A 23,143-nucleotide genomic window follows, 5' to 3' on the forward strand; every position below is an offset into this window, starting at 1 on the left:
AAGTAGATAGTTGTAATTGTGTTGATTTATAAAGTGGAAATGCTGGTCCTCAGTATGCAGCAAGTACAAGAATGTGTGTGTGTGTGTGCGCGTGTGTGTGTGCGCGTGTGCGTGTGTGTGTTGAACGTTAGGTTATACAACAGGAAAGTGCTTGCTTACCTTATTCTGAGTAATACAGTCCAGAAGGATCCGGAGCAGACGAAGAAAACAGCCTAATAAAAAAAACTCGAATGTCCTATATTCCAAAATAAAGTTCTCCAGAGACGAAACTGCACCGACGACTCACCGCCCTCTTCGTGTGATAATCACCGGTGAAGTTGATCTGATCCGGTCCACTGTCACACCAGACCTCACACACCTTCGATCCACTGAGCGACAAATCTGATTGACGTGGTGCCTTCACTGACACTGACACAGAGCAGTGTGGAGACTCCACAGCCGGTATGTGCCCCGCCCACTGCACTACATAGTCTCTCTCTCTCTCTCTCTCTCTCTCTCTCTCTCTCTCTCTCTCTCTCTCTCTCTCTCTCTCTCTCTCTCTCTCTCTCTCTCTCTCTCTCTCAGTGGTATGCTGTGAAGATTTAAAGAAGCCTCTCAAAACGAAAGTAAGTTTGGGTGCCAGCTATTAAAAAGTCGAACCTGTCAATTTTTATAATTTTTAAATATTCATTTTTTTAGGAGAGGTTACCCGGTTAGCTTGTCTCTAAGCTACAAAAGATGCCAACATCAAATAAATATACAACCAATCATCATATTTTCATGGAAATTATATTAGAAATAATAACTGAATGAGACCTTAAAGGGACACTATGTAGTATTTATGGGTTTATATAACCCAAAATCCACTTTTTTATACATATTATGTGCTCCTGCATTGTCTAGTCGCTGTATAATAGTTTTTGTTTCATTTTCGTAGTGTTTCAAAAAGTCATGTAAAATAACATGGTCGCGGGCCGCGGTTGCATAGCCACTGTTAGCAGCGAGACGCCATGTTTCTACGAGAGCCTGTAAGGACAAACGCGAGAGAACGAATCAAGCGTCTCTTTACTTGTAGCAGAAGTCCCGCCTCCTCTCTTTCCGCTTCGTCTGCTACGGCCGCGGTAGCTCGCCCTCTCCCTCGCCTCACGAACCTCATCTGCTGACACGGAGAAAGACAACGAGGACGACATTTGACCTGCTGAGGATACTGTAGCGCTCAGGGAAGGGAGGGGGTGAGCATAGGAGCAGTTCTTTGTTGTAAATTTCAGCCTCTCCTCTAGATGGCACTATAAACTACTTACTTCACCTTTAAAAGTCAATACAAAATTAGAAGATAGAATTCAACATTCAATCAATAATTGAATTGGACCATCCACAAACTCAAACAAAATTCAAAATCAACAATCCGAGAAAACAGAAAAAATGTCAAAAATGCTTCTCATTAATAAAGTATTTTCAGTTCAGTTCAGTAGGAGGAGGACGAGGGGAAAACGGGGACATGACGTATCAGTCAGTTCAGAGAGAGAGAGACGTGATCTCAGTCATTTCGCATCAGTGCCGTTTCAGGGGGATCTGAATTAATTACGGGGGGAGAGAGAGTGTGTGAGAGTGTGTGTGTGTGTGTGTGTGTGTGTGTGTGTGTGTGTGTGTGTGTGTGTGTGTGTGTGTGTGTGTGTGTGTGTGAGAGAGAGAGAGTGAGAGGGGGGTTTAAGAGAATCTGTAGCTTGGGGGGGAAGCCAGGATAAGCCAGGAGAAACCAGGAGAGTTCCAGAAATGTTGGATTTATCTGCCCTTGGTAGGTGTTGTCCAACTGAGACGTCCACTGTATCCAGGCAGGTTTTTTTAAGATCCTCATGGTCTCCTGCTCCTAAGAACAGCTTGTTCCTCTCGTTTTTAGTTACACACCAAACTGTCATTCATTTTACTTTTCTTATTTGTCCAAAAACTTCCGAATCTTCTTAATTGGTCAGCTCTCCTTCTCCTGCTTTCATTCCACCTGCCAGCTGCATTTGTTTGTTCCCACCTCCTCCTCAGCTCTCAGGTGTGACCTATTTACTTCCTGCTCAGGTGAAAAATCTGATTGACCACTCCTTTAATTGTCCATCCTCCCTACTCGTTACACTCTCCCCCCTTCGACAAGACCACGCCAAGTGGTTGCACACGATTTCAAAGTCTCAAAAACCTCTGAAATCTTCTTCTTCCGAACTTTCTTGTAAGATCTCTAGTAGTGCTTTTTAGTAAGCACGAATCATTTGAGTGAACGAACTGACTGGGATCGCTTCATGAACTGATTCGTTCCTTTCTTAGTTCAGTTGAGCTCAGCAGCGATCCTGGCGGCCGGGAGTGGAACTGCCGCGTTCTGTGAATCACTCGTGAAGTCGTTCGCCGACGATGTCACTCACTCGTGAATCTTCGGCAAACGACGCCAGCCAACGCGCGCCGAGCGGGGAGGGAGTGACAAGTAAGAAGAAGTGTGTTTGCCGTGCTGCTGTGAATCGTTCGCGCTGTCAGTCACTGACTCAGTCATGATTCGCGAACGAACTGAAACAGAGCTGGTGAACTGTGGCTGTGGACGTGAATCTCGCGAATGAACTGAGAGCTGGTGAACTGTCGCTGTGGACGTGAATCTCGTCCACGCTGTCACTCACTCACTGACCCGCGGCGCAAACGTACTGCAGGTGAGTCACGTAGCAGGGCACTGGGCACCTGCTTAGCACTGAACGATTCGGTGAACAAATCTTTTGAACGAATCATTTTAATGAAGTGATTCAAGTGATTCAGTACACTCAAATGAACTGCCGATCCCATCACTAACTGACATCTTGGGATTCCAAGATGGCTGCCATTCTACAAACACTGTTATTTTCACCATTACTAGCACTTCTGTCGTATTTGTTTCACATTAATTTGGTCAGACACATTGTCCTGTTTAATGTACGGTCAATTTAGGCTGTCCAATTAACAGTGAGCAATGGTACCATGCTCAGGGCTATACCCCAGGCTTTGACCAAGCCCCCAAAGTTAATAATGTAGGTGGTGTAATTGAATTGAGATGAATGCATAAGTCCATGAAAGCCTAGCTGCACAAACCTGCTGCGTATGCATGTGTGTGTGTGAGTGCAGTGGGATCTGAAGGGTCTTTGGGGGCCACAGGGTGTCATTCTTTCCATGTTCCACATTTCGACTTGTGCATACTGAGCATGGCCACAGCTCCATTCATACTAAAATGAGTGTTTCACAAATGTGTATTTGAGTTCACCCTTGTATTCTTTAAGCTCACCTCACCTCACATACACATACACTTTTGACCAAAACATGGGTGTTGTGCTACAGAGAGCATGCGATACAGAAAACACCCTGCAGGGTCACAAAATGACGGTGATTGGATAAATGTTACAAAAGCGCCAATTCTAGGTAACCTTTTTCTACTAAAGGAACAGTGCTTATTGTTCTGGTTTAGCATTGCAGTCACACATACACGATGACGGTGGTGGCCATGTTTCCATTTTTGTCTTACAAACAATAACCTCATGTGGAGAATAAAGTGGTAGAAAATGCATTAGTAAATGATGAGAAAATACAATAAATTGAAAGAAGAAGACGCAAATAAAAATGCATTTTGGTGTTCATTCAATTGCCTGTGTAGGCTCAGTCTTAGATTGTCTGAAATTGGTATTATGGTGACAAGAACAGAACACAAATAATAAAATAGAAGCTTTTCCTGATAATACAGAGTTAAAAAAGTTATTGCAGTTGTTTATATGTACAGTATTATGATTCAGATGATTATGAAATTAGGAGACAGACAGAGCGTCTGTTGGGGCGCAGATCCTGATCCAACACAGTTCAGCACAACCCAATTTCACTCATCACAACTGAGCTCACACCTCACATCTTCAGTCCAATAAGCTATGATGCAACATGTCGCAATTGTTGCTTGATTACGTGCATGTGTTTGCGTATGTCTGTGCATGTTACGTGCGTGAGTGTGCACATTTGTGTATGTGTGTGTGTGCGTGAGTCATGCCCTTCCTCTTGGTGTCTGAGTCATACATTGGCCACCATGAAGCCCAGCACTATCACATGTTGAAATACAGTTTAGAGCAGATATGAACATGCAATGACTAATGCATCAGTTCCCCAGGTTTCACACAATCAAACAAATACACAGTGTGAAATTTAGTGGTGAATAGCGTTAGGAGCCTTTAACATACCGTATGGGTATGAAAGATGGGTGATGCGTTGCACATAGATGTGCTGTATGAAAGTGTGAGTGAATGGGTGTGAATGGGTGAATGGCAAAACTGTAAAAGACTAGACTAGAAAAGAGCTATATAAATACAGACAATTTAAGTAAAGGTTCCAAGCTGCATTGTCAACAACTAGGAACTGCTTTATAAATCCATTCCTCTCGCCCCACACCTGAAAAAGCCCATAACCCTCACATTATGTTGATCATCTAGGGTGGCTATAATGAGGGTATATGTTAGATATGCAGGAATCCAGGAAAAGAAGCAACAGCACGCCTATAATAGTAATAGTAATAGTAAAGTAGTTATAGTATAATGTATGTTTAACACAGTATTTTTCTGTTCTGTTCAGAGCTGATTCACTGTTAATTGGCTGATAATGGCCTCCATAATATGTGTGTGTGTGTGTGTGTGTGTGTGTGTGTGTGTGTGTGTGTGTGTGTGTGTGTGTGTGTGTGTGTGTGTGTGTGTGTGTGTGTGTGTGTGTGTGCGTGCGTGCGTGTGTGTGTGTGTGTGTGTGTTGTATTAGTAATGGAAAAAAGCAGCTGAAATGCTATTAAAGATTAGAGTCGGCACATCGAGAATAAAGTTGAAATGTATAATATTTCAACTTAATCTCGACATGCCGACATTAAACTCGACATGTCGAGATTAAAGTCGACCTTAATGCTAAAGGAGAAGAAATGGCGAAGCTAAGCGTGGCAAAAGCTGCAGAAGAGAGGGATGAATAAAACGTCAGAAACAGGCTCTCACACCATCCAAGTTGATACTCACACTACTGAAAGGAACTCTGTCGATTGGACCACTTGTGACGCTGTGACATCCCAGGCAACAAGTTGAGACTGTTGTCTCTCATGACGGATCAATAACGACACATGTACGGACATACACGTAGACTGTTGACTGTCCTGAGCTAGACTGCAGCCCTGATTGCTACTGCTGCTGAAACATGTTACGTTTACGTTTACGTTACGTAAATGTACCCTTAGGTCATGTGTATGAATTAAACTGATGATGTTGATCTAACTGACATGCCCAAAATAAACAAATAAATAAATGTTTCAACTTTACAGACTTTGGTGCAGTAGAGTTTTATAAGCTTGAGTTTCCAGTTCGAATGCATTCCCTTAAAATGTGTGATTTTAGCAGGTGACCCCTGTTTCTCTTGTGCCCCCCTGCTGACAACCATGTTTTCGGTGTAAACAAGCCTTGGTCTTTCAAGCTGGTTTCTGTAGAGGGGGTGGACACAGGACATTGATTTTAAGATTAAAAAAGATAAATATTTACATAAAAACAACACATTAGTTTCAACTGCAGTAACATCTACATTTTGGAACTTGTTTAACAGTTTTGATGCAACAGAAGCCAGGAAATGCATCAATCTCCAAATAATCTTAGGCTACTCATTACTTGAGTTGTTTTGCCAGATTTGTCCGTTTTCATATAGTCAGAGTGCACAACAGTCTTCACAGGATGACAACCAATCATGAATGTAATGTAGTGATGGGATCGGCAGTTCATTTGAGTGTACTGAATCACTAGAATCCGTTCATTAAAATGATTCGTTCATAAGATTCATTCACCAAATTGTCACCAAACGTAGTGGGACAAAAGAAAAAACTGATTTCATCCACTGAACAAAAGACTCACCTAAAGAAATCTATCTCGCTCTCTGCCAGTCTTGCCAATGCCGCCATTGTTTCTCCGAGAGTACCAGACACGTCCATGAGCAGACAGCGTGAGTTGTCTAAAGACACAAATCCCCGAGAGGAATTAGTTGGCGGATAGACCTGCAGGTTACACATTGTTGTTTGTTATGGTGCTAAATTATACCGGGACATGCAGTAAAAACAAGGAAAGGACAAGCAGTAAGTTCCCATTATTTGCTGGCGGAGATGTAGAGCGGTACATGCCTGAAGCCGGAAGGCTAAGCTAAGCTAAGCTTGTTTTCGAGTTTTGGAGAAGTCACTCAAGACAAAAGCTGGTAACTCAGAGGGTTCAAGGTTCATTTCCAGCAGGAAGACGTCACTGAGAGGTAAAACTGACTGTTTCTGCTTACACACACATTATATGCACCTAAAGTGTTAGCAAAGTAAAGCCACACTCTTTTCGCTGGAGAATAATGTTAGTGTTATGCAAATATTTTATTGTTATTCATGTTTGTTCAAGAAGCCAGATTGTCATTTTTATCTAATGTTATTCATAGCCTATATAGACCACATTAGAATGTTCACAGCTCACTCAGTTGACGTTTTTTTCTGAAAGGTTTGTTTTTCTGGAAAAAAAGTCAAATCTTCGTTCATATTTTATGTGTAAATGTATTCCTTGTCCTTTACAGTTGAAGCACGGATTAATCAAGTCTTGGAGAAACTCTTCACAGCATCCAGCTCTGCTCCTCTCCACCACTGTGACTCCTCCAGCTGTCCCAGATTCTGTCATCGCTCTACATGTTTCATTATTTTATTTTTTTTTGGTTGCATATTGTGTTATTTTATTTCGTACCCTTGAATATGATGATAAAACATTTTCCTTTGTGAATAATAAAGTTATTTTTTCACCTTATCCTTCATGCATGTGTACAATAGAGTTCAACAGTAAAGACTTGTGGAACGAGGCTGCATGGTTCCTGATTTTGTTATATTACTATACTACACAAGTTAGATTTACACAATATAAATGATGCAGTTGTCATCAGTAAACAAAGTAGTTGTTATCAACCATTTTCTCCAACTTAAATCACTTTTCATCTAATAATACTCTAATGGGCAGACTAAGGGCTAGAAAATATACCACAACATATATGATTTTTAATTTTTAATATTATTATTAATCATAAAAAGAAAAATCAGACTTATTATAGCTCATCGTGAGCATCAACGGTCTTCATAGACACAGTACTACGATCGTCTTTCCCCAGTCTCTCTTGATCCACTCCATGAAGTGACGGTAAGCTGTTCGGTGATATTACTGTCTGCGAAACATGAGCACAACGTTAGGGAATCGAAGTATCTGTTCTTACAGTAGCATAGATGTAAATGAACTATAGATATGCTAACGTTAGCTCAGCTGGCGTTATATACTTACCTGATGGAGGAAGTAATGGATTCACAACTGCTGACAAAATCACTGATTGTCTCTGTAACATTTGGTGTGGGGAAACAGTTTACACACCAAATCAGAAAAATCAGTCCATCAGTGAGATAAAACAACAAACTTTTTCCCGAGAAATTGTAAATGTATGTGGGTGTAGACTTTATTGGTGAGTCTCTTGTTAAGTGGGACACAAGGTTTTTCCTTGTGTGCGTGCTGGCAGCCATAACTTTATTAAGACTGACCATCCATGTGCTGAGAACTCGAACGAAGAGCCATCTTGCTTTGACGCACCAATGCATCCATATCGCAGATGTCATGTATTATGTTCTCGAGTTATTATAATATTATTTCTGATTGCTACACAGGATACAGAACATGTGGTGTTATGTAGGCTGACATTAGTCTGCCACCTGTTACAGCAGCTGCTTGGATCATTGATGACGTGGATTTCTCTCTGTATGTTACATGAGTCAATGACATAACCTGTCATTGCATGGCATGAGTGCTCTGATGCAGTGATGTGTCAGAATGAAGAACACTAAATCTAAAATATGTCACATTCATTTTCTTTAATTCTGGTAGGATTCAGATTTGAGAGTCCTTGGAAAAGATGAATAACAGTTTGTTGAGTGTATCTATTGTGTGAGATCAATGTAGCACAAGGTGAGTATGACGCCATTCGGCAGAGAGAACAGGTGAAGGAGGGCACGGCTAAAAATGAAGAAAATCCTGTTGAGTCTACCAGCACGCAATGACCTTCAACCAACAGAACAACTGTGATATGAGAGCACAGCTTACAATTTAACTGAACTGAATTACCTTCCTTTCACATTTCTGCAAAACACTGTTGCTGCATTATCACAGTGAAATAAGCTTTGAAACATATTTTGACATTATTTTTTCTGTGCTACTTATCTCACTAAGGCAGAACATTACAGCTCATAGTTCATGGAATGTCTCACACACAGTGTTCTAGTATGCTCTCAAGCATAATTAAGTAACAGACCATGGTGCTTGCTAGTCAAGAGAGTTTCCTTTTTATGTCCACTGAAGAGAATGAGACTGTGCTGAGTGTATGTACAGTACACGTGAATGTGTGTAAAACCACAATTGTCTCTCTAGCCCAGAGAGGCACATGCATAAAATATGATCAGAGTTGATTTATAACAAACCATTTTTCTTAGTTCTTTATTTTTGATATCAGATGAGCTTTAAAAGGGCATGAATTACAGTTCATTCAGGTTTTCTAACTGTCACACTTCTACAAAATGCAGACGTGAACCCAAATTCACAACACACCAGACGGAGACAGAGCAGTTCGGATGTTACAGGCAGTATTTATTCGGAAGGCAGAGTTCAAACCAGGAAGTCAGTCCGCGTAGCAAACAAATCCGATAAGGGGCAGGCAAAATGGCAAGGTCCTCAGGTGATTCATGATTTTCCGTTATAAATCATTGGTTGTTTGGGTAAGAAATTTCAGTTAAATATACCATATAGAAGACAAACACAGTGATATAAGTGAAATAAAGTTCATATGATTTACAGATATTGTGCAAGAATTATTTAAAAAAAAATTAGGCATGTGCATAAATGTAGACACCCTTGTCATTTTATTGATTTCAATACCTTTAGCACTAATTATTGGAACTCAAAATTGGTTTGGTAACCTTAGTGACCCTTGACCTCCATACACAGGTGAATCCGATCATGAGAAAGTGTATTTAAAGAGGTCAATTGTAAGGGTTTCTTCTCTTTGCATCTTCTTGGCAACATGGGAGCCTCAAAACAACTCTCAAATTACCTGAAAACAATGACTGTTCAGCATCATGGTTTAGGGGAAGGATACAGAAACCTATCTCGGAGCTTTAAGCTCTCAGTTTCAACTGTAAGGAACATTGTGAGGAATTGGAAGACCACAGGGACAGTTCTAGTTAAGGCCTGAAGTGGCAGAACAAGAAAAATCTCAGATAAGCAGAGGTGAAGGATGGTGAGAACAGTCACAGTCAACCCACAGACCAGCTCCAAAGACCTACAACATCATCTTGCTGCAGATGGTGTCACTGTGCATCGTTCAACTATTCAGCACACATTACACAAGGAGATGCTGTATGGAAGAGTAATGCAGAAAAAGCCTTTTCTCTGCACACATCACAAACAGAGTCACTTGAGTATGCTAAAGCACATTTGGACAAGCCAGGTTCATTTTGGAATAAGCTGCTGTGGACAGATGAAACTAGAATAGTTATTTGAGCAAAACAAGGGGCGTTATTCATGGTGGAAAAAGAACACAGCATTCCAAGAAAAACACTTGCTACCTCCAGTAAAATTTGGTAGCGGTTCCATCATGCTGTGGGGCTGTATGGCCAGTTCAGGGACTGAGAATCTTGTTGAATTTGAGGGTCGCATGGATTCCACTCAATATCAGCAGATTCTGGACGGGCCTGGATCTTTCAACAAGACAACGACTCTAAACACTGCTCAAAATCTACTAAGGCATTCATGCAGAGGAACAAATACAATGTTCTGGAATGGCCTTCTCAGTCCCCAGACCTGAATATTATTGAAAATTTGTGGTGTGATTTAAAGCGGGCTGTCCATGCTCGGAAACCATCAAACCTGATTGAACTGGAGATGTTTTGTAAAGAAGAATGGTCCAAAGTACCTTCAGCCAGAATCCAGACCCTAATTGGAAGCTATAGGAAGCGTTATTTTGTTATTTCTGCAAAAGGAGGATGCATATTTTTTTTCTTTTGTGGTGCCTAGGCCTGGGCCATGTATGGATTTTATCGATTAATTCGAGTTTTTTTAAAAATAAAAACATTGATTATTTTCTCCTCTTACTACGGTGCACCTTTTGCTTTCGGGAGCTTATTTTTAGGCCATATCGCCCCGGCCCTAGTGGTGCCTAAATTTATGCACAGGCCTAGTTTTGTTTAAATAATGCTTGCACACTTTATGTTAATCATATAAACTATATTTCACTTCTCAAATTTCATTGTGTTTTTCTCCTATATGATATTATTTAACTGAAATTTCTCATTCATACAAACCAATGGTGTTACGCTTTTCCTTTAAAGGGAAAGCCAAGAACTAGATGAGGACCCGAATGCAGAGCAGGACACAGGCAGGTATAATAAAACAAGTTTATTATAATAATAATATATATGTATGTAATGAATACTATAACTATATATATAACACGAAACACACACGCGCTATGGAAGCTAACGTGACATCGACAGGGACAGAGACAGAAACAGAGAGAATGTCCAGCTACAGCAGCGTCAGCGTCCTCAGCGACTCTTCCGTGGCGACACAGTTCGTATCTGTTCCTCCAGGGAACGGACTCAGGAAGCCATGAATGTGGAGTGTGACAAATGGTTTATAAAGGAAAATCATGAAAATTTACAGAAGTGCGCAAACTTTTGCATACCACTGCATGCATACATACATATTATATATATATATATATATATATATATATATATATATATATATATATATATATATATATATATATGTATGTATATAATTATATATGTATATATAGTAAAAGAGCATGCTGTTAAGACATACAATGATAGTGGAGGATACCTACAAATTAACTTTAATTACTCGATTAACTGATTATTAAATAATTACTAAGTGTTTTGTTGTTGTTTGGCTTTCTAAATGTGAATATGATCTGGTTTCTTTGCTCCATTTAAAAAATAAATAATTTTCTGACATTATTATTTTATGGACCAAACGATTAGTCGATTAATCTAAAAAAAATAATCGACAGATTTACAGATTATGAAAATAATCATTAGTTGCAGCCCTGGCGATTATATTTATTTGAACACAGTGCAGTTAAATATGTATCATGGTAAATAATGATCGACTGATTAGAAACAGAAAATCAAAGCGTTTACATGTGTTGCACGGACGTATCGCTGGAGGGCGCTAACACAAAGCACCAGGTGGTCTGAACAACTTGAGAAAGGAGGAGGCCATTCACTAGCCTGTTTTAGCTACTGTTAGCTAGCCGGTGGCTAACGAGCAAGCTAAAACGCCAGTTTGTCTTAATGTCGCCTGTCTTATTAAGTGATGGCAAGAGAACGGTGTTCACAGACCGAAGCTGGTAAGTGCTGAGCCGCCCTTTAATCCACGACGGAACATTTTACAGCTACATAATTTGCAATTGTGCTGCAGGGATACCGCTAAATAACCGAGCTCATCTCGTAGCTAGCGGGCACTAGGTATGCTCAACAACAGTAGTTAGTACGAAGCTAACAACAAAACTCTCTTTCATTTCAGAGCTATACTTTCTTATTGCCAGGTTTCTCCAGTCTGGACCTTGTAAAAAGTCAGCACAGGTAACGCCGCTGAATTAGTGTAATATTAACCCGATAAACTGTTATGAAGCGTCCTATTTAGCAGCGGGTGCTAGTAACTAATGCTAACTGTGTGTGTGTTTAGATTCTGATTGAGGAGCTGGAGGAGTATGAGGTAGGTTCCGCTGTACCTTTCTATCTTTATTCTCATGACTGTCTTCAGTGATGCTGACTATGTGGGCGCTGTTTGTGCGTACATTGCTGGTTTGTTGGCTAAAGGTAGATAAAGAAGCGGGTTGGCGAATCGCGACGAGTGTGTTAGCCTGTTGTAATCTTTTGAAATGTTGATTTTTTTTACTTTAGTTGGTTCCTCAACGATGGAGTTGGGACGGGCAGATATACAAACGGACATACCAAGACTGGGTGAGTGTATATTGTCATAATTAACTTTAAAGCCAACGTGGCGTAATATTTTTTATTTTATTATTATTGCTTATTTTCGTAACATGTGTATTTTTTTATCTGTTAACGACACGGAATGTGTGCGCTGGTTAGGTATTAGTGTTTATTCATTTATATTATTTATTTGAAATTTCTATTAGTGCAGGCCATGTTCATAAATACAGGCTTTGCTATTGTGTTGGGTTGTGGGCGGAGTATAGAAACGAGGAGAGGTAGTGATTGGCTGAGCCCCATCCACAGGGCTGTCAGTCTTCTGATGAACCAATTAACTCAGCGTTTGGGACTTGAGTGAAGCGCAACACGCTCTTGTGATTGGCTCTGAGTTTCTTTGTCCCTCCTTGCTCGCTCTTCTCCCCTCACTGTATTGTTGAAATAGCTCGCTGCAACCCAAACAAGTTACAAATTACAATGTAAACAATCAAATACAAATTAAGCGACATTAAATTACTGGAAGTTATTTAGTTTCAAGTTAAAATCAGCTATTTGCTTTGGAAGCGTTTCATTTGTTAAGCAAAGCCACATGGAGAGGCATTTTTTATTTTATTTTTTAAAGGTAAAATGTCCAAATATTTCCTTTAAATGGTTTTTTTTCTTATTTTTTTTGCATGGCAAATTAGATTTTTACGAGATTTGAATGAATTAAATTAGTTTTTGATACCTTAATGTATACTGTAGTAAAGTACTTAAAACAGCAGGTGTACTTGTTCCCTTTTAATTTATTATTCAGAATATATTCAGACACTGTTCAGACAAGTCTGGTGCCCTTAGTTGCCCGTCTCATAAACCATTAGACAGTTATGGGATTTACAGACTGATGTTCCTTGGATTAATAGATATTTATCTCAGTATATGTCTGCGATATGATATAGATAAAATATTGATATATTGCCCATGAGTTCCCTTAAGTTATTATATTGTCACAGCTGTGCGTATGTTTTCCTGCAGGTGATTTTGAACCAGCACATTCCTGCAGACTATCTGCTTCGTGTTTGTCAGAGAATAGGCCCACTCATAGAGAAGGAGATCCCACCTAGTGTTCCTGGAGTCCAAACACTTTTGGGCCTGGGAAGACAGTCCTTGCTTCGAACCACAAAAAGTGAGCTTTTTTCTTCCTTTCACCATAATGCTTTTATCTCTGCACAGTCATTATACTGACTCCGTTGTAAATGTCAAATGTGCATCATTGTTAGGGCTGCAACTCATTTCCATGCTAGATTAATCTCTCGATTCTTTTCTCGATTAATCAACTCATTGTGTGGTCCAGGAAAAGTTTTTCAGTATTTCCCTAAAAGGAGAGGGACAGTACTCTACTTTATGATCTGTATACATGATCTTTGAATACACTTATTACTAGTGCTGTCAGTTAAACGCATTAATTAACGCGTTAACGTGAACCCATTTTAACGGCGTCTATTTTTTTATCGTGCGATTAGCGCTGTTTTTGCCCGAGCAAACTTTGTAGTTTTTTTCACAATCTGTTGCCTCAAGTATTAACGTTAGAACAACTACACCACACCGGATCTAGCTAGACCAGAAACAAAACAACAGACGCGCTTCGCGAGCCGGTCAAGGAGTAGTCCACTCCCGTAAGTAAGAGTGAACGTTACGTTTTGAGTGGATGGTGAGCGATGTGCGCTTCTCCCCTAGACACGGGACTTGTCTTCGTTGAAGAAAGGCTCTTTATTCATAGCACTGCGGGGTAATACACAGCCTCTATTATTATTGTGCAGCTCTCACAATAAGAGGAATAACTCAAAATATGCAGAGTGAAAGAGATGTTCACCTGCGACTCGCTAATGTAAAAACACGGAACACATTACTTCCTGCTTCACCTATGCACCTCTCTGACGTCACAGTACGCGAAGCTCCTACAGCACACACACACACCAGGTTTAGCCTATAACATAGGTTAGTGTGTCTGCCAGGGTTGTTCAGTATGTAGAATAAGATGTGTAATAACAATTCATCTAAAATTAGATTTTGGCTTGAACAAATTATATTATATTATATTATAAATATTGTGTCTTGAAAATGCAGTAAGCTGTAATGCAATTTAGATACATTTCAATTAATTGTTCAGCCCTACACTACAATAATAATGTTATTGCAAATAACATTTACACAAAGCAAGCCAATCCACTTTTCTATGTTGATAAGAGTATTAAAATGAGGAAAAATAATGGTACAAAAAGAACTCAAGGGACATTTAAAATAGATAAAATGTGTGATTAATTGCGATTAATCGCGAATTAACTATGACATTAATGCGATTAAATATTTTATTTTATCGTTGGACAGCACTACTTATTACTTTTCATTTCAGATAGGCCTGGGCGATATTATTATTAATAATAATAATAATAATAATAATAATAATAATAAAATAATAAAAATATAATAATTCAAGTTTTTTGTTCCGGACGATTTAAAAAATAAAAACACCGATTATTTTCTCCTCTTACTACCGTGTACCTTTTGCGGTCGGGAGCTTCCATGCGGTACCCTTGTACTTGTTTCCCTTCCGAACATGGACACGGATGCACGCATCGCGACAACATTGTTATCACAAACGAGTGCGAGAATTTTGTTCCCAAGAAAGGACTAGTATCTTGAGTGATTTGGAGCTGGTTTGGGTTTGTGGCGACAGATGTGGAACAAGTGACTGCACACTGCAAAGTTTGTTTGAAGCCCACAAACAAAAGGCAGTAGCACAAGTAGGGAGCCTACTGTCAGACTGACGGTGGATTTCCACTGGACACGTTACAGCCACGGCACATCAGCGGCGCAGTCGCCGTTGCAAATAGCTTCCATTCTAATCAATGTGAGCATTTCCACTGGGCGCGCTGCGGAACGGTCTCAGCAGTGTCCCAGAAGCGGCTTGCTGCGCCGAAGCGATTTTGATAGGAAGCAGTTCTATTTTTGCTGTTGCCGCTGCTGAACCGCGTAAATTTCAACGGAGTAGATCGCACCAGACAGGAGGTCAGACACAGACTCGAAGTAAAACACCTCCGCCCCCCTTTCAAAATAAAACACAATACGCAGGTCATATAGCCTGTCACAACTTCACATCAACATTACGTCGTGACCGGTGCTACCAGGTCAACAGTCAATTAATCAGAGAGTCTCGGAGAGTCATAATGTACGACGAGAGACTGATTGTTGAAGTGGAGAAACATAAATTAATTTATGACACCAGATCAACAGTTCTTCCACGTCGGAGAATGAAAGAAGCTGTGTTGTTTTTTTCCTTTATTAACCTCGCCGCTGACGTGCCGCGGCCAGTAGAAATCTGCCTCGAGTCTTTGCTCCGGAGACCTCCGACACAAGGATCAAGCCACACAATGCCGAACTGTAGATCATTTAAAAATATTCAACAGTCCCAAAAAATGTGGGTTAATCTCCAATAATTACCAGGGAAATGTCTAAAATCTCAATATTTAACACGGTAGTCTGGTCTGCGACTGGCATCACACTGTCACTGTATTTTAGTCCAGAGACTGTGACACGGACACGGAGCCTGTGCTACGTCATTTTCACATAGTACATCATGAATAATTATTTTGTCTTTCGTAGTTACATTTTATTTTTAGGCCGTATCACCCAGTCCTAATTTCAGATTATATCTGGTGTATTTCTTTGTTTCGTTCTTGTGAAATGAAGGATGTATGTGTAAGAAATTATGAAATTACCTATAAATACAAATTCTGTCAGAACCCAATAGACAATAAATATGGTGATTATCAATGCATCAGCCTTTAAAACCTAGAAAAGTCTTCACAGATATCTTATCAGGATAGGACAAAATCTAAGATCATATTTTGTCTTGTTTCACAGTATAGATATAATATTGATATATTGCCCAGCTCTATTGTCCACAAAACAATATTAATCGGTTTGAATGATTTGTTTGTTATATGGAGCAAAGAAACCAGAAAACATTGACATCTATGAAGCTGAAAATGACAAAAACCCGACTAATCGGTTTTCATAATAGTTGATTATTAATTTAGTAATCGATTAATAATTGATAAATCATTGCAGCCCTATTAATCAAAATGTTTTGGTAATATATTTGTTTCTATGATTTGATCAATAATTTGAGCACTGCCTGTTTTATCACATTACCTGTGGATTTTAGGTTGTAGCCACAAAGTTTGTAGTGGCTCAGCTGTTGTTGCACTCCACCGAGGACGTCCACCAGAACCAGCAGTCAGCATCAGCAATGCTCCCAGTGTTGGTGTGTGAAACTTCAATTATTTTTATCCATTAAGAATCTTTTGGCCAATTAATATTAAGGTATTTCAGTAGTCTGTTGTTGCTAATGGTAATTCTTTTCATTATTATTATCAAGTGTCCATCTTGGGTGCTCGCCAGGCCACAGGCACAGCTCGTTTTGCCCAAGCCCTGCCATCTTCCTCCTACCAACACATGAAGATCCACAAACGTATCCTTGGTCACCTTTCCTCTGTCTACTGTGTAGCGTTTGACCGTACTGGACGTCGGATATTTACGGTGAGCTGAGATGACACACGCATCATCAAACACAGATTTTTTTTGTTATAATCAAGTATAAGAAAATCATCAAAAGCTGGCAAATCATATGTAAACATTCATTTTATGAGGTGAAGTGCATGGATTAAGTATGAGGCACTGACATTAAGACTGAAGTTTGCTAACCTCTCATACCAAAGTTGATGGATAAAATCAGTGTTTTTAGCTTACAAGGACATGGAAGCTGCTGGTCTTCTGCTGCCTCATTTGGCAATTTTGTGTTACTTTAATAAATGCAAATGAAGAATCTCAACTTCTGTGTGCTATGATGAAAAATCACATTTATTTCCACAATTGGCTTTGGTGTGGGAGAGCAATTTCCAGTGACACAGAACTGTTTCCAGTTGAGAAAGGCTGTCTAACGGTGAGATCAAGAAAATGTATGGGCTGAAATATGTGCCATACTGAATTAGAATAAATTATATTTGACTTTAAATAGCCAAACATCAATAATTGCATAACAAAATTAAGAATAATTAATTCATAATTTGAATTTCTATAGTTTTATGCATTGGAAAAATTCTATATATTTTCACATTCCGTTCTCAGAATTCAAATTCAGTTCTCAAAATTCTATTTCAATCTACTGGGAAAAGATATCCGGGTTTGTACATATGTACATTTGTGGTATGCAAAAGTTTGGGCACCCCTGTACATTTTCATGATTTTCCTTTATAAATCATTGGTTGTTTAAATAATAAATGTCAGTTAAATATATCGTATAGAAGACAAACACAGTGATATTTGAGAAGTGAAATAACATTTAAATGATATGCAGAAAGTGTGTAAGAATTATTCAAATTAATTAATTTATTTATTTTTATTATTTTATTTGTCATTTTATTGATTTCAATACATTTAGCACTAATTATTGGAACTCAAAATTGGTTTGGTAACCTCAGTGACCCTTGACCTCCATACAGAGGTGAATCCAATCATGAGAAAGGTTATTTAAGAGTGTCAACATGGGAGCCTCACAACAACTCTCGAATGACCTGAAAATAATGATTGTTCAACATCATGGTTTAGGGGAAGGATACAGAAAGCTATCTCAGAGATTTAAGCTCTCAGTTTCAACTGTGAGGAACATTACCTACAAAATCATCTTGCTGCAGATGGTGTCACTGTGCATCGTTCAACTATTTAGCGCTCTTTACACAAGGAGATGCTGTATGGAAGAGTCATGCAGAAAAATACTTTTCTCTGCTAAAGCACATTTGGACAAACCAGCTTCATTTTGGAATAAGGTCCTGTGGACTGATGAAACTACAATAAAGTTTCATTATGACATTATGCATGGCAGAAAAAGAACACAGCATTCCAAGAAAAACACTTGCTCCGTACGGTAAAATTTGGTGGCAGTTCCATCATGCTGTGGGGCTGTGTGGCCAGTGCAGGGACTGTGAATCTAGTTAAAGTTGGGGTCTCATGGATTCCACTCAATATCAGCAGATTCTGGAGAACAATGTGCAGGAATCAGTGACAAAGTTGAAGTTGTGTATATATGTGTATATGTATGTATATATATGTATATATGTATATTTGTTTGTAGGGTTCAGATGACTGCCTGGTGAAGATCTGGGCCACAGATGATGGCCGGCTCCTGGCAACACTCCGAGGTCACTCGGCAGAGATTTGTGACATGGCTGTCAATCATGAGAACACTCTCCTTGCCTCAGCCAGCTGTGACAAGGTCATCAGAGTGTGGTGTCTACGTACCTGTGCTCCTATCACAGTTCTGCAGGCCCATGCCGCCTCCATCACATCTATACAGGTGAGAATGGTGCACATTGTGGGCAACTTAAAATTTATTTTTTATTAAATTGTGGTTAGTACTTGCCTGTGATGAACCACCGCTTTACTCTTGGTCCCTGTAGTTTTGTCCTGCTGTCAAAGGGACAACACGATACCTCGCTTCCACAGGTGCAGACGGCATGGTGTGTTTCTGGAAGTGGCACTCGCTCAGCATGAAATTCAAGTAAGATGTTTGTTTTTTTTTTGTAAAACATTAGTCCATTGTTTTTCATTCAATGTCATTGGCCATAGCATTAAAAGTCATTTTAGCAATGCAAACCATACAGTATAATTATTTCTCACTTTATTTAAACATTCATCTTTTTTCAACGGTCACAAAATAAACTGGAAGAAGCGTCCCCAGCCAGCTGGACTTAACGGCCAGCTGTCTTTAGACTAAGTGTCTCTTATATGTAATTCATTGCCCACTGAGCCCTGAAGGTGTCCAGCTGATTGACCTTTCTAGGGTGACCATTCTATTTTGTCAAAGGGTTTTGTGCATAAAATGACAGAATAGTGTCAAGGCTACCATACTTGGCATACCATACAACATCCTCCTCCTCAAAATGAGTATGTTGAAAACCTTTATAGACACTTGGGTACGAGTAGATGTTAATTCCAACCATTTAAGCAAATAAACCTGCTCTTCTGAGGCAAACTCGGTCCAATAAATTGGTCCTGATTTTGAAAAATACCAAGAAGTGGGCCAATTGAGGGAGAGTGGGGATCTTAACAGGGGGTTGTTAAATCTGACACTAAGTTGCAGCTATACAAGCTAACGCTCCGCTTCAAGCAGTGGAGAGAGAAAGACAATGAAGCGACGGATAACACTAAGCTAGGAAAGTCAATTGCAAAATTGAAATGTTTGACTAGTAGAAAGATATGACATTTTTATAATATGTTTAATTTCAATACTTAAAACTAAACTGTAATGGTTTGCACCTCTATCAACAAATAACATTACTAGATAACCAGATACACTGGTTTACACCTGAAAAAAGTGGTTTTGGGGTTTAGTTTAGTTACACTTTAATAATGTAGTTATTGCAGTGTGTGATCCCCTTTCCAAAGAGTCTTGCTAAAGCATTATTAATTTAGCCTCAGTCTGTCCTTTTTATATAATTAGGATTCCGTCAGGTTCAACACCAGTCAATCCAAAAACTTTGCACTGCTCTCTTTTTCTGTAGAGCAGTGCAAAAAAAATAAGGTACTTATTCCTGTGTCTCTACTTTCCTCAGTGATCAACCAGTCAAGTTTGTTGAGCGGTCACGCCCAGGAGTTCAGGTCTCCACTTCCTCCTTCAGCAGTGGTAAGTGCTCGTCCCCTCCTGGTAAAATGTTTAGTGTACTTTGCACTGACTGCAGTTCTATAGTAGGGATGTGAATCTTTGGGTGGCTCACGATAACAAAGATGGCGTCGAAAGCAGCGAAACGAGTACGGTACAAATGAAGTATTTTCTTTGTTAATAGAGACATAAACATTATGAAAACCATTGTATTATCTTTAGGCCCATATTAGTTTAGGCCCATATTATGGATTACTGACATCATTGTTGCATAACATTTGTTTTTATTTTACGATCTTTGGTCAATAGCCAGCCGGTGCGCACACGCCATCGCCCCCACAATTCGATTCATACGCTTCTCGATTCAAATGATTCTCGATTCAACAATACAATGCATAGTGTTTTAAGGCAAATCATGGCATCAAAACAATACAGTTTGTATAAGATAATGTGATCACACAAAGGCAAAAGTTAACATTTATTAATTCAAAAGAAATAAAAACTTACTTACTGTACAAAAAAATTACTTGAATAAATAAAAGCTAAGGCTAGCTGCCTTTTTCTCCCAGAAGTTACAAAAATAAACTGTACACAAATAACACAAACTGGTGTTTTGTATGGTTTTTCAAAATAGAAACTTAAAAAAAAAAAAATTGCTCTGTCCAAGAGTTACAAAAAAAAAGGTCACAAAAATATATGAATTCAGTACTGTAACAATAAATTTTTTTATTATTATTACGCCCTCCATTACAGAAATAGAATAGGCTAAATCTAAAATGTTTCATTGGATTATTTAATGCACACATCAAAAGTTTAGGAAAATCTGCAGATGTTTTTATTGTATCAGTGTTTTACGGAACAGGGCTGTACGCTTAGCTTTTTTACTCGGAGCACAGGTGCTCCTAAATGAAAAAATTTAGAAGCATAGAAAAAATGTAGGAGCACTTTGAGATTTCTTACATTTATTTTTCACCGGACACAACGTCAATTGCAGGTTGCTGATGTGAAAAAAGGCTATGACTTGTCGATTTGTATCCAGATGCATGAACATTTTTTTCTAGTTTGATCCATTTTGTATGAATTTATTTTAGGAGCAAAATGTAACGCATTGTACAGCTCTGCGGAACTAGCTTTTTTGGAGCTCTGAAATGCAATTTTCTGAAAAGGAGTCCCATAGTGGCTAAATAGGTGTATAGGTGTTTGTATAGACTGACTGTGTTGTTGTTTGCTGTTAATAGGTGGAATGTTCATGGCTACTGGTGGCACCGATCACATGATCAGAGTCTATTACCTTGGTACTGAAACTCCTATGAAGATTTCTGAGATGGATGCCCACACTGTAAGGAACAAAACACACTAGTAGACCGTGAGCCAGGGCCTCAAAATATGGAAACCGTTACCGAAAAGGTGGCAAAGGCTACCATACCTTTTCTGAAAGACTGGAATCTCAGCTTTTCACTGATGTATGATGGCCATCAAACAAGAGTATCTGTTTTGAGTTATCACACATAATGTAAACTAAGGTTGAGAAAATAATGCGTATAAATCAATACAACACTGACATAGCTGAACATCTATATTGGACATATTGGAATATTTTATTTTGTTATGTTATGTTTGGTATCATTTTAAAGGGGAGACTCTGGGCTTTCAAACTTGACTGGTTGATCACTGAGGAAAGTAGAGACACAGCAATAAGTACCTTATTTTTCTTGCACTGATCTACAGAAACAGTGCTATTAGTGCTGGGCTAATTTATTGATATGTCAAGTTGAAAGTCTGAGGTAAATATTCTTTAGAAATAGTTGTTATTCAGCATTTTCAGATAGTTCAAAGGGTCCTTAATACATACCTAACGCATATAATTTATATCAGGTCCCCACTTTCATGGAATTTACATTAAAAAATGAATGCCTTGTTCTCGGGCGAGAAAATACCGGTAAAAAAAAATTACTTTTATATAGGCCTATCACCACAAAACTTTCTCAGTTTATCATATAGGCCTACATTAAGACAAGTATATGTCAATGATGCTGACTATGGAATTGTTGAAGTTGAAGAAGAAGTTGTCCTCAAAGCTGATAATCGAATATTTGCCCAGATGGTACTGATTGCACAGAGTAGACAACTCAACCTGAAGGAGGTGTTATCTCACCCCTTGGACCACTTCCGTGGGCTCTTGCTTCACCAGATGGCAATGTGAGGAAGACTTGCAAATCCTCACTTGCCAAGCAACTCCTCAAGTTCCCATGTGTTGCTGAATCATTGCCATTAAATTCCACCTGCGTAATAGATGGCATGGCACTTGTTTAGAAGCTGAACGGTGATGGCAAGACATTTGCTGATATTGCAGACTATGCCTTGTCCACTGTGCTAGCTGAAGCAAGTCACAGCACCCGTGTTGACATTGTTTTTGATGTATATAATGAGGCTTCTATCAAACATATGGAGAGAGTGGCCAGAGGTGCAGACTCAGGCACAGAGGTCAAACAGATCACTGCAGGGCACAGAGTTCAGCAATGGAAGAAATTCCTACAAAGAAACAACAACAAAACAAATCTTGCTATCTTCTTGCTCAAACAGTGGGGCAAAGAACAATCTAGAACAAGACTCGATGAAAAGGTTCTGTACACTTCAAGCAAAGATCAGTGTTACAAGCTGACCCAACAGGGAGTGCACAAGGTAGCAGACCTGTCGTCCACTCGGGAAGAGGCTGACACCCGTATGCTACTCTATGCTTGCCATGCTTCAAGGACTGGTCACAAATCTGTCATCCTTGTGTCTGATGACACTGATGTCTTGGTGATAAGCCTGGCTACCAGTGACGCACTCACATGTGACCTGTTCCTGAAGACAGGGACAAAGAATCGCACCAGTTACTTAAACATCTCACAGCTTGCTCGTGGTCTGGGTTCACAGTTGTGTCAGGCTTTGCCTGGTTTACATGCATACACAGGTTGCGACACTGTAAGTGCATTTGCAGGTTGTGGTAAAGTGTCAGCCCTAAAACATCTTCAGAAAAATGAAAACTTCTGTGAGACCTTTCAGAAGGTTGGGGCAGACTGGACAATGACACCTGAGTTGTATGCAGCCTTACAGGAGTTCACATGTCAAATGTACAGCCCCAAGTCCAGAATAACCAACATTAATGAAATGAGATATGCACTTTTTTGTGCAAAGAAAGGCATAGAATCCTGGCAGTTACCTCCATGCTCAGATTCTCTCAGGAAGCACTGTCTCAGAGCTAACTATCAAAGTGCTATCTGGAGAAGATGCCTCGAGAACAACACTGAAGTTCCCTCCCCAGTTGAGCATGGGTGGTCTAGAGTGGACCAAGATGGTGACTTGCAGCTCTCCATAGACTGGTTCAATGTCTCCATTGGTCCACAAGCAGTACTTGAGTTTCTGTCCTG

The 23,143-nt window shown here is 39.5% G+C and overlaps 1 protein-coding gene across 1 annotated transcript in view; it reads left to right on the forward strand.

Annotated features, from left to right (window-relative positions):
- Positions 1 to 11,411: 11,411 nt before the first annotated feature.
- brwd3 (bromodomain and WD repeat domain containing 3) overlaps positions 11,412 to 23,143 on the forward strand; it is a gene marked incomplete at both ends in the record, with an annotated part of 30,112 nt that continues 18,380 nt past the window's right edge. The window contains 11 exons of the mRNA XM_083901749.1: positions 11,412 to 11,445; positions 11,622 to 11,680; positions 11,784 to 11,813; positions 12,002 to 12,061; positions 13,046 to 13,196; positions 16,239 to 16,337; positions 16,452 to 16,612; positions 18,204 to 18,425; positions 18,529 to 18,629; positions 19,684 to 19,754; positions 20,969 to 21,069. Coding sequence (XP_083757875.1) covers positions 11,412 to 11,445; positions 11,622 to 11,680; positions 11,784 to 11,813; positions 12,002 to 12,061; positions 13,046 to 13,196; positions 16,239 to 16,337; positions 16,452 to 16,612; positions 18,204 to 18,425; positions 18,529 to 18,629; positions 19,684 to 19,754; positions 20,969 to 21,069 — 1,089 coding nt within the window. The remainder of the gene's footprint in view (positions 11,446 to 11,621; positions 11,681 to 11,783; positions 11,814 to 12,001; positions 12,062 to 13,045; positions 13,197 to 16,238; positions 16,338 to 16,451; positions 16,613 to 18,203; positions 18,426 to 18,528; positions 18,630 to 19,683; positions 19,755 to 20,968; positions 21,070 to 23,143) is intronic.

Source organism: Microchirus variegatus, assembly GCF_963457635.1.
Source record: "Microchirus variegatus genome assembly, chromosome: 15".
Lineage (NCBI taxonomy): Eukaryota > Metazoa > Chordata > Actinopteri > Pleuronectiformes > Soleidae > Microchirus > Microchirus variegatus.